At 61.3% G+C, this 11,356-nt stretch overlaps 1 protein-coding gene across 3 annotated transcripts in view; it reads left to right on the top strand.

The window, feature by feature from the left end:
* Nucleotides 1-980: 980 nt before the first annotated feature.
* LOC113203986 (popeye domain-containing protein 3-like) overlaps nt 981-11,356 on the top strand; it is a 24,786-nt gene continuing 14,410 nt past the window's right edge. The window contains exons 1-2 of one of the 3 annotated variants that reach the window (XM_026418974.2): nt 981-1,257; nt 10,068-10,297. In XM_026418974.2, coding sequence (XP_026274759.1) covers nt 10,222-10,297 — 76 coding nt within the window. In that variant the 5' untranslated portion in view covers nt 981-1,257; nt 10,068-10,221. Of the gene's footprint in view, nt 1,258-9,550; nt 9,798-9,911; nt 9,932-10,067; nt 10,298-11,356 lie in introns of those variants that run through there. The other 2 variants (XM_026418973.2, XM_026418975.2) reach the window with 2 other exon arrangements.

Here is an 11,356-nt window from a genome sequence, read left to right as displayed (position 1 = left end):
GGGCGCGACGGGCGCCGCGGTCGACACGAGTGGCGGCACACGTCCGGGACGGCGAGGCGTGCTTTTGGCGTGCGCAGGCGCCGCCCAGCCGCTGCACCACACCACAAGCAGCGCGCTGCGGCTGCGCCGCGGAGGCTCCTGCTGCTGCTGCTCCTGGCCGCGGCCGCGCCCACGCCGCCCCGGAGCACTTAGCAGGAGGAGCGGCTCACTCACACGTTCGGCGTTGATTGCGCGCCCGCTGCCACTGACCTTTGGCGCCGGGCCCTACGAGGCAAACACTGCACTGCACTGCCCGCCGCCGTCGCCCTCAGCCGCCATCACGTGCATTATGCGGCGCCACGGAGAGGCGATCAGCGCTGCGGTTCTCTTGTCGGGGCGCCGCTGCCGCCGTGCCGCAGGTCAGTACACCTGGGGCGCCGCTCCCCCCGGGCCCGCCCCCGGCTGCCCTGCCGCACTTGTGATCGGCCCCGCCGGCGGCGATGATGAGTTTCTCCCCACCGATGGGGGCCGCCCGCGGCTCAGCGTCCGTTCCGTGGAGCGTAAATTCCGCGCGGCAACGCGCAAATGCCGCCGCGTATAGAGCGTCGCGCGCTGAGCTGACGCGGTAATCCCTCGGGCTTGGTGCGGCCTGCGCTCGACCCTTCCCTTCCGGCGCGCCCCGCGCCGGCCCCCGCAGCACCACCAGACCAGACCAGCGCAGCGGCCACCGCGGCCTTCCGTTCCGCCCCGAGTTTTACTGCCCGAGTGTTCCCTGTACCGATACAGCGCGTCAAGTTTATTATGGATGGCCGTTGTTACCCAAGTTCCCCGCAGCTGCCCGCGCCCCGAGTGGAGTCGCAATGCGAGGGTGACTTACGCGGCAGCACCGCGGCGCCCGCTGCTGGTCGCTATCGCGGCCGTATCGACGCGGCGTCCGCGATAGCGGAGCGTACTATCTCGGGGCCTCACAGTGACACGCTGCGCAGTGAAAAACAAGCCGGCCGGCCGCACGCATGAGCCCGCGCCGTCCTGATGGAGTCCTGGCTGGGCCTGGCCGGCCTGCCTGCCTGCCCTGGGGGCCCAGCGGGGGCACCGAGTGGGGCCCGGCGTGAGCCCCGCGTGAGCCCGGCGTGAGCCTCGACGCCCCGCGGGGGGTCCACCGGGCCTTGCGCTGCAAGCGACGCCCGCAGCTCGCTGCAGCGCGCTCTCCTGCGCCTGCCAAACCCAATCGTTTCGCCACGCGGACCCCCTGCGCACTCTTGGGCAGACACAACCAGGGTAAGCACCAGTGTCGCCGAGAGTGAAGGATGCTGTGCTCGGCGTAGAAGCTGTCACGTCACCGCGGCGTCACCACCAGTCACCCTACGGGCGTCGCACGACTGGACGGCGCTCTACGATCACCGGCCTTATTTGCAGGCCTAATCTTTCCTACACACATATATACGGCCCACTCTAAATCGACTTTTTGCAGTCGAGAATAATAAGGACGCAGCGCCAAAGAGAGCGAGGTGTGGCGCGAGGCGGGGAGGGGGGCGAGGCGGACCGGTGGCTCAAACGGCCACGGATCTCACGTTTTATATTGAAGTCGGGCGGAGGGCGGGGATGGGCTGGACGCCTCTACCCCGCCACGCCCCGCGGCCAGGCTCCCGGGCTGGACGGGACGCGTGTGTAAATAAAGCGTACCCCCGGCGAGGCAAGCTCCGCTCCTGTCGAGGGAAACCAGGGGGAACCGCCGGGAAACACGACAGAATGGTATGAGCGGTGTGGCGGCGGCCAAAGTCGATGGAACTGCGGGAACGGGGCAGAGCAGAACAAATCAGAGCAGGCACGGCGCGGGCCCCTAAGCCGGCCCACGGCCCCTCGACCCGCCCGCCTCGGCGCGACCTGGAGCCTGGAGCATGGCTCATGGCGAGGCTCATGGCGAGGCGAGGCTCATGGCTCGTTGCACAACGCCGTGCGGCGGCGGCAGCTTTTGACGTGCGTCGATTATTCTTGTTAGGATTTGCCTTCCAAGTTGGCAACCATGAAAGAATGCGCGCAGAGTGAGGTAGAGTAGAGCCGGGCGTGAGGTGAACCCTCCCTACCCGTTATGTCCAGTATACACCCCCCTCGCCCTGACCGCCGGTACCGTATTGCTCGGCAAACAGGCGTAGAATCACGTCCGAACTCTCTCCGGAGATAAACAAAATACATAATTACCCGTCAAGACTCTTTTTATTTCACCGTGATAATATTCTCAAACGACAACAACCGCAATAAACACTGCAGTGGTGCGAGAGTGGTCCGTCCACTATGGTCTACGACAAGGTGCGCTCTGCGGGGGCGGCCCCGACGATGCTGAGGGACGACCGCCACTATGCCCGCGCGGCCCGCAGGTTCATAGGTCCCGTGCACGGTGTTAAATCACGTCCTATTCTGCCCCCCCTCCCCCCCCCCTCGTGGGAAAGGCTCTCGCGGGGAACAATGGCGGGTCGGCCGCGGTCGGCGGGCGGACCGGGCTGTAGTGCGGCCCGCACGCCTACACGGGCGCGTTACGCGCTCACCGCGCTCGCGTCCGCGGGGCGGGGTCAGCCGTAACCGCGCACGAATTGGGAGCTCCCGATGGCTGGACGTAATGTTTTCTGGGAGGTAAACACCAGGTGGGGCGGGACGCGGGGCGCGGGGCGAGGCGTGGTGGCTGGCTGAGCCAGATCTGGATCAGACGGCCACTGGCACTGCGACAAGGTATCAATGCGCCGCTGCTGCCGCGCACTCGTCCATCTCTCTCCGGCTAATTGACAATTTGATAATGTTTCTGTTGGCATCGCGGCCGCGACGTCCCGGCGCAGCCATCACTCTATCTCTCTATCCACCGGCTTCTATCGCATCGGCCGGGCCGGCCTGCCCGCTGCTGCTGCCTCCTGGACTGGACTTGAGCAAGATTGACGCAAAGCCTCGTAGCAATGCGTAGTGGCGCGGCGTGGCCGCGGCAAGGCATTTCGTTCGTTTGGAGCAAAGATCGCAGAGATGTGAGCCACATTGACGCCAACTACATTCTGACCGGCAGGCGAGTCTGACGGAATTGGGAGAATCGAGGACGCACCAACGCACGACCGAGGAGCGGAGGAGTACGACGGCCAGGGGGTGGGGGTAGACCCGGCCCGAGGGGTGGTACTCGGCGTTGTAACGCCGGAGAGTGCGCAGTTGGATCTGAGCACACTCGGAAATAGTCGGACATTCCGGATTCGCCCACACTAGTACTCACTACTTGGGATTCGAGTGCATTCGAATTTCGAGTACTCTTCGAGACTTCGAGTACAACTCAAAGTAACTCTTCGAGTACTGCCGAAGAAAACGGAACACGATGTGAGAAACGCCCGGCTCATAGTGTACGTTGGGCCTTGTGGAACTTCCTGAGTTAACCACCCCCGTAAGGTGGGGTGCAGCCGCTGGCCGCGGTCAGCACCTGGAGCGAGCGCAGCACGCCCTGCGCCGCGGCGCACCGGGCGGAGAGCGCTGTGTCGCGCGTCGGCCGCCCTGTGGGGCCGCGGGGGAGACGCTCGCCGAGGAGCTCGCCGTCCCGGGGGTAATTAACGTCCTCGATGAACATCAGTCCTCTGTCCCGTCCCCGTCCCCGGGTCCCTTCCAGACCCGTCCTCGTCCGGCATCGCTTCCCTGAAATCTGTCCGTTTCCCCTGATCGGCCCTCCGGGTGCGCCCCCCCCCCTCCACCGCTGGCCCCGCGAGTGAGGGAGGGTGGCTAACTTGAACCGCTCGCGAGCTGGCCATCGGCTGGGCTGGGCAGGCCAAACGACCATGACCTGTGCGGCAGCGTGGCGCGGCGTGGCGTGGCGTGGCGGGGCGGGGCCGGGCCGACTCCACCTGCCCGGGGATGGAATGCAGTTAATTCACGCCGATCGGCCGGCGAAGCGAAGCGATGCAGTTGGAAGCAGTTCACTTCCCGGGCGGCGGGGCGGCTCTCGGCGGCGGGGAGGGGCGGGAGAAGAAGCCGGGGAGCAGAGAGAAGAGGATCATCCCAAATTCATAAAAATGCATGTTAAGCGTCTAGAGCAGTAGCAATCACAGAGGCGAACAACACGGTCATTATCGATGGCTATGAACCTTGCAAGGAATATGATCGCTACCGTGTCTGGGCGCGCCGTGTGTGTGTGCAGGGCTGGGAAGGAAAGGGGGGAGGGGGGAGTGGAGGGTATGTGTGGAGATATTGGCCGGCGCACAACAGGTGTGAAGCAAAGTATAGCTCGCGTCCAATGATGAGTAGCTAGCGGGCATGAGAACCGAGTTGTCGCTAGCGGGCATCGGGTAAGAAGCGCCTTCCTCTGCTGAGTATCAATATTGTATATTTTTATTATTTTTTAATAACTGATGGGAGAAAAATAAATTCAGTTCGGGCATAATTTTTCGGTAAAGGAAATGGAACCTAGACGTGTTTTTTTAAAGACCCACATAGACCCCCTAAAAAAATAAAAATAAATAGTACTGTGCCTCTGCGCCGCGTGCAGCAGTGCAGCACCACCTTTCGGTGTACATGTGCACGAGCATGCGAAGCGGCTGAAAGATAGACAAATTCCTAAATAGAGACAGTCTTGGGGACTGTCTAAAAGCCATGTCCTTGAGTGTCGGAAACCTACCGTGACCCCCACCCCCTCCCCTCCCCGCGAGCCCAACCTTAATACGCCCCTGCATAACGCTGGCACCCCAGCGGACAGCACAGCCAGGTGGCTGATTAACCCCGTTCACTTCTGTGGTTATGCTGTACCGCACGCACGGATGCGGGCGGGCTTGCCTTTTGCCCCTGTCCACGGCGCCTTACGGGTCGAGCGAGTAGGCAACCCGCCCGCACACGCGCGTGCGGTACAGCATAACCACAGAAGTGGGCAAGGTCAATCAGCTACCTGGTGGTACGAACCGTACACGATTCCTTTTCCGAGCTCTGTCTGACATTGCTGACATATCGATCGCATTGGTGGACGTCGGTACCGGGTGCGCTGGACCAAACTCCAAACAGCCCGCGCCGCGCTCCTCAGCTCCCACGAGGACCAGAACAGGACGCGCGTAAACGGGAGGCTATCATCAGCATCACCGGGCAGCGCCGGGCTATCATCGGCCATCAGCAGAGCGGGCATTAGCGCTCCCGCCACGCCACGCCACACGGCAGCATGGAAATCACCCCGAGCAGGGAGTGAAGCCCTTATTTTCCTCAAAATTCTAACGCAAAACGCACACCTATATGAGAGCGTTGCTCTTTACCCTTGATTTCGTAAAAACGTGTGTATCGGGGCAGTGCACTTGTTACCATTTGCACCAATGCAGTTTGCATTGCAGCAAGCCGATAGTCAGTATAGTAGCAATTCCGGGCCATGATGCGGCACCTCATCAGTACATGTCCATGATGATTGTCCCTAGGCATTTTTATCCCAGGCCGGGCCGATCTAGCAAAAAGAAGCCGTAATGGCAATGAATGGCTTTCTCTCAGCTAGTGACATCCTCTCTCCTTGAAGGACTCGCCCGGAGGAGGCTGCTCCCTCCTTTCCCATCTTATTGTGACCTTTCTCAATTTCTTGGCCCCTTTCTTCCAGCCAGCCAGCCGGGCGAGCGCGAGCGCCGTGAGTTGCATGAGCCGCTCGGCCAGGACCTGGCGGATAACCATCGACTGCATTCGCACCCGCGGCCGCTCAGATTAGAGGTGATACGGACTTGATTTATGGAGGCGATTGCCGGCTGGAAATTGGAGGAGGTAGAGCGAATATTAGAAAAGGGAGTGGGAAGGTTGACGTTTTGCGCGGGCATGCGTGCGTGCGTCGCTCGTGGGTCGAGTTGGTCCGATCTGCGGGTTCAGCCAGTCAGATCAGCACGCCCGCGCTAAGTCTCTAACCGCCATGCCCGGCCTCGCCTCGCCCCGCCTCGCCCCGCCTCGCCCCGCCGCGCCCCGCCTCGCCCCGCCTCGCCCCGCCCGCGTGGCGCGAGGACCCCCGGCCTGCGAGTCACGACTCTGTTGAACCTATAGGGTATCGATCGGGACATCGCAACATGGGCCTAGCCTAGGCAGGACACGGGCTGCGTGCGGAGGGCGGTGGGGGCGGGGGCGGCTCGGGGGTGGCCGCGGGGGTTGGCCGGCGGGGGCGGCCCGGAGGCGGGACCATACAGCTAACCGGTGCGCCCCGCCCGGCCCCGCCCCGCCCAGGCCACAGGCCAGCCGCATGCCTCTCTTGTTTTAAGATCTTGTCGGACCGCTCGTTATTGATATGCCCCTCCCCGACCCGCCGCCCCGCCGCCCGCTACCCGGTCACGTGACAAGAGATCGATTATGTACCTTGGCGATGTCTCTCTCTAGATTGTCCCGCGGCGGACATTCTCTCTTCCTCTCTGATTGGACAGCGCGGCCGACCTCGTGGCGACTGGCGGGCGAGCGCACCGCCGTTGTCACAAACAATGACGTCGATCTCTCTCGCGCGGAGACCGGCCAGTCTCGTCAACGGGGTTACAAGGAGACATAAAACGTTTGGAGCCGAAAACTGACCTGTAGTTGGCTTTCTTTGTCCTCAAAATGACAAATCTATCAGTCCGTATCAGTCCAAAAGCAAGCAAATCATCGTCATTACGTCAACTTACCGCTCAAACCTCGCCGCGACGCGTTACAGGTGGGCTGCCGGGGCCAGGGGAACTTCAGGTCCATCTCGCAGCGGTGCCGATTCATTCCATTCACCGGGGCCTGCTCCGCCGCGCTGAGACGCGCGCAGTCGGTTCGGGCCATGCTCGGCACGGGGCTCATCACACCCCCTGGGCGCGGCCACAGCCCAGGCTTGCTGCCGCTCCGACTGTAGTCGTGCCCCGCTGTAGGACGACCCCGGGGGCGGCGGGCGGCGGGGGTTATGGGGGAGGAGGACAAAGCAAAACTAGCTCCGGCCGGCCCGGCGCAGCTCGCGTTAATTGCGATACACGGCGCAGTGAGCGCTTCAATGACAAGAAGCGTTGACACTCTGCCATATAATTGGCTGAGCGATGCACGCTTCTTCAGGTCGATAAAGCAGGGGGGACTTGATGATGGCCACGACGAAATCCATACCGTTTTTTGCCGCTCTCGTCACGCAGGCCGCCGCTATCCCCGCGCTCCGGGCTGCGTGCGCGACGGCGGCGTCGGACCCCCCGATCTCCTTCGCCCGCGACGACGACGCGGCTGCGCCTGTTTCGGACGCAGGCCTGGATAGGCTCTGAGCCCCCACCGGTACACTAATTTACTGCGTTCGGCAACGCACTTGCACTCCAGGAGCGCTCTGCTCCGCCGAGCTGCACTCTCGGCTGCACTTCCCCCACCCTTATCCTCCTCTTTTTTCGCCGCTTGTCCCACGCCTTCCTCGCGTCCCCCGTCCCCGCCGTGTCCCACGGTGTCGCACGTGTAATTGAATCCGCTTTATTGGCGGTCTTGTCGCGCCCGCAGGAGAGCGATTGGAGAACTCCCCCGGTCAAAACAGGACGGAGGGGCGGGGGCGGATACGGTCTGCAGGGGAGCTGTGCGGCGTGCGGCGGTCTCCCCAGAGCGATCGTCACACTTGGGTGTGACGTCACATTTTGCCGATAGGACACGCCAAGGGGGTGTTTGCTATGAAAGCATGGTTAAACGTAGGGGGAAAATCCCATAGGTGGCTGACCCACCGCACTTCTTAGTGATGGAGCACTGCATTCCTACACAGAGAAAAATATTTTGGTTGCTGTAACTAAACTGGTGTTCAATCTGCCCCCTGAGTCATAAGCATTGAACGTTCTATCGTGCTGGCTGGAGTGTTTGGCTAGAGCGTCTGAACGCTCAGCCAGCACGATAGAACGTTCTATGGTTATGACTCAGGGGGCAGATTGATCACCATTGTAATGACAGCAACCAAATTTTCCGGCCGTGGTGACCAAACATTTTTCTTAGTGTATGTGCGGGCGGGTTGTCTACTCTACTCGTTCGACCCGTAAGGCGCCGTGAATAGGGGCGATAGGCAAGTCCACCAAGTCGACCCGCGCTCGTGCGCGGAGTAAATCAGACACCTGGTAATAGTACAATGACGTGCTCCGCTGGGCCGGAAATATCCACCGACACCTGCAGCCAACGCCAAACTCATGATAGTCGACATTTTTGAGTTTTGGGCGGTTTCCTTCTCTGTGGCTTGTGTGGGATGCTGGAGAGGCTGGGCTTACGCTGAAGAGTTTTCGAGGGGTTCATCAACACCGTCAAACTTGCTGCAGTATCCTTCCGCCTGGCCTCTGGTTCGATCGGCCGGCGGCGGCTCCTTTCTCAGTCGGGTGACCCGATATGCATCTATCAATAGGCTGATTAATGAACCACAGAAAGGGCGCCAAGGAGTGGGTGTTGTCCCCCCTCACTCCCCACTGTTCCCCTTATTCTGAGTCTCCCCGACCCCCACCGCCCCTCTTTGGTCATCAGGCTGTCCGTCGGCCCACGACTAGCTGGGCGAGGATCAGGAAATTTACCAAGCAGCGAGTGACAAAAGAAATGATGGATAAAAAGAGAGAGAAAGGAATCATCGAGAAGGAAGGAGAGAGAAAGGTGAGAGGGACAGAGAGAGGGGGAGTCTGTTACAGGTAGGTGAAGAGGAATGAGGGGGCCAAGGGGAAGGAGGAGGGGGGAAGGGAGCTTTCGGCAGGTCTGCTCATTAAAATATCTGGGAGTCTTCCAGTGCCTCCTGAACCGGCATAGGACCACTGTCGCTGTCGCCCGCCGCCGCTGTCCCCTTGCCCCCCCCCCCCCTTTCCCCTCCACCCCTGGACGGGGAGCGGGGAGACGTTGTAGGTGGACAGCACGGCGGAGCACGAGATCGACGAGTGACTATACCGTGACGCAACCATCTTTTATTGTTTCTAATTAGGTATGCCGGCTGCCCCCCGCAGCAGGACCAGAAAACAAGCGCCGGGTATAAGTCTCGGCACGTCACAAGAGTCACACAAAACCTTACTGCTGTTTTGAATTGAAAGGTCAGGGCCATGGGAAGTTGCACTGATTCCAATAGAGCGCCCGAAGTCCTGTGTGGGCCGGACGACGCGGGCGTGCATGTGCAAGAGCATCGTGGCGGCGCTCATGATCGCGGCTGTGACTCATCAAGGACGGCGGGCCGGACCGCGCCGGGCCGTCAGCGTCCTTTACCTTCACAGACGCAGGAGTGGAATTCCCTAATTGGGAGATTTTGGTCATGAATGTTTGGGCTCGGCCCGCCGCCCCCCTCCTCCTTTGCGGCATTTCATTTGTTGGCCACGGACTTATGGTCACGTCCAAATGGATGCCGAGTGGCGAGCGCGCGAGGGAGAGCTCGGCAACTCTTTCTTTTCTTCCTCTTCTTGTTGCCCCCCGGCTCGATCTCAACTCGCTTTCTTTATCTTATTTAATTTTCCTCCACGGCCGGCGCAGCGATCCCTCCCCCCCCCCTTTCTGTTAGCACCGTGACGCTACTCCAGGAGGCACAGCCGCGGGCTGGGCCGCGGGGTATCTGCAGCCGCCCCGCCCGGCCAGCAGGCGGCGCCACCGTACGGGGCGCAGGGGGCGCGGGCCCGGGCACGGAGAGCGCGGGAACGCGACGGGGCCGTGAGATCGATTGCAGGGCTGTGGCTGGGCTGGGTGCCACCCATGGTGCCACTGGCGGCACTGGGGGAAACAACCTCGCCCGCCGAGCGACCGATTCCGTTTCTGCGTGTTTTGTGCGAAATGCGGCGTGTCCCCGACGGGACGGGCGCGGCCGCGGGACGCTGAGACGGTCGCGGCAGCACGCGGAGGGTCCGTGGGGGCCGCCAGGATCCGGAGGGGCGACGCCCCGCGGGAGGCAGGTGAGTGGTCGCCACCCCGTGGTCCCAGTGTTTACCCCAGCAGTGGGCGCGCGGGCTCGCGCCGGAGGCGACAGGCGACACCTTCCGCGGCTCGACATCGACCTGGCCCGGACCTGGAGCTAGCGGAGGCGCAGGTGGGCGACGTTGACCGCGGACTGCGCGTCCGTTCAGCCCAGATCGCTGCACCAGACCCCTCAGCAGCATCTTCGAGAGACCTAACCTCAAACACGGGGCGACGACTAAATATGTGATCCTTTCCCATTTTTGCAGGCTGGTGCGCACATTGTTCGAGAGCGCGCACGCTGGAGCCGAAAGTCATCGACAGAATGGACGCCGTCTCCTGTGGATCCGGATGAAGATTTGATCGGGGAGGCAAGAGAGTAGAGAAACCGAGAGGCACCCGTTCTGGTCTTGAGCCGTCGTGATGCCTTTCGGGCTGGGCTGGACCAACGATGACTGGCTGGAGGAGCTCACTGGCAACATCACCTTCACCATCCCAGGTGAGGACAGCTAGCGGATGCACGCACGCCTCCCAGGGCGCCCTGCAGGGCACAACACAGGGGGGAGCTTTGCGTGCGCCTGACTTGTTGGCCGCCACATGCGGTGCAGCAGGTTGCAGCGAATCGATACGAAGACGAACCCGCGGTCTCCCCCGGCCGATAGGGGCCAGTATAGGACACTCAGCACAGTGTGGCAGTTTCTACAGAAACGGTCATGAGGGGAGGGAGGTGAAAACAAAGCTGGTGGGCGGAGAAGCGATTGGCAGGCGATATGGTAATCTTGATCTGTAGCTACCAAAAAAATATCTTATATTGAGAACAGTTGTTAATTGTGATGGCGAGATAGCACTACCGGGTGTTTCAAAGCGGGCACAACAGTGTTGCGGGATTGCAAACTTTTTAGATCCGCATGGGCTAGGGCGTCTTACGGGCAAAGGGGGTATGTAAACCCGCAACACTGCGGTGTCCGCTCTGAAACATCTGGAACATGCCCATCATATTTTAAATAAATGATTGTTAAGAAATAGGACAGTGTGTCAAGAATGAAATACAAGGTGAGTGATCAGTGCCGTCCCCCTTTTTTCTGGTTGCACTGTACCGGATTGAGGGTTGCGGACGGGTTGCATACGCTCTTACTCTTTACGGGGCCATAAGGCACGGTACCATGCTTACGTAAGCGACGGTATAGCCAGAAAAGGGGCCGCGGCCTCGGGGACGGCGCAGATCACCCACCCCTACCCTGTATGAAGTATATTGTACTGTTATAATTAGAAAGCAAGATTGCAAATCTTTAGAGGTCAAAACCAAATCGATCTCAACCAAATTAGAGCGCAATTTTACTACGTACCATCAAACTCAGTGCGGAATTTTCTCGTCGCGGTATGTGCGGTGGCGGTGCCTCACACGGAGCGCCTCCCCCGGCGCCCCTCCGGCCAGACCTGACTCCCGGGGCAAACAGACAGTGAACACAGGCAGGCGCTGGCCTGGCCTGCCCCGAGGGGCGGCGCTGCCCGTGGCGTCCTGCGCTGACACCTTGCCGGCGGGGCGGGGACGGGCGGG

This window comes from Frankliniella occidentalis, unplaced genomic scaffold (genome assembly GCF_000697945.3).
Source record: "Frankliniella occidentalis isolate FOCC.00 unplaced genomic scaffold, Focc_3.1 Scaffold10, whole genome shotgun sequence".
In the NCBI taxonomy this organism is placed as follows: domain Eukaryota; kingdom Metazoa; phylum Arthropoda; class Insecta; order Thysanoptera; family Thripidae; genus Frankliniella; species Frankliniella occidentalis.
The sequence above is the reverse complement of the archived record's forward strand: the minus strand, read 5'-3'. Positions and strand labels throughout refer to the sequence as shown.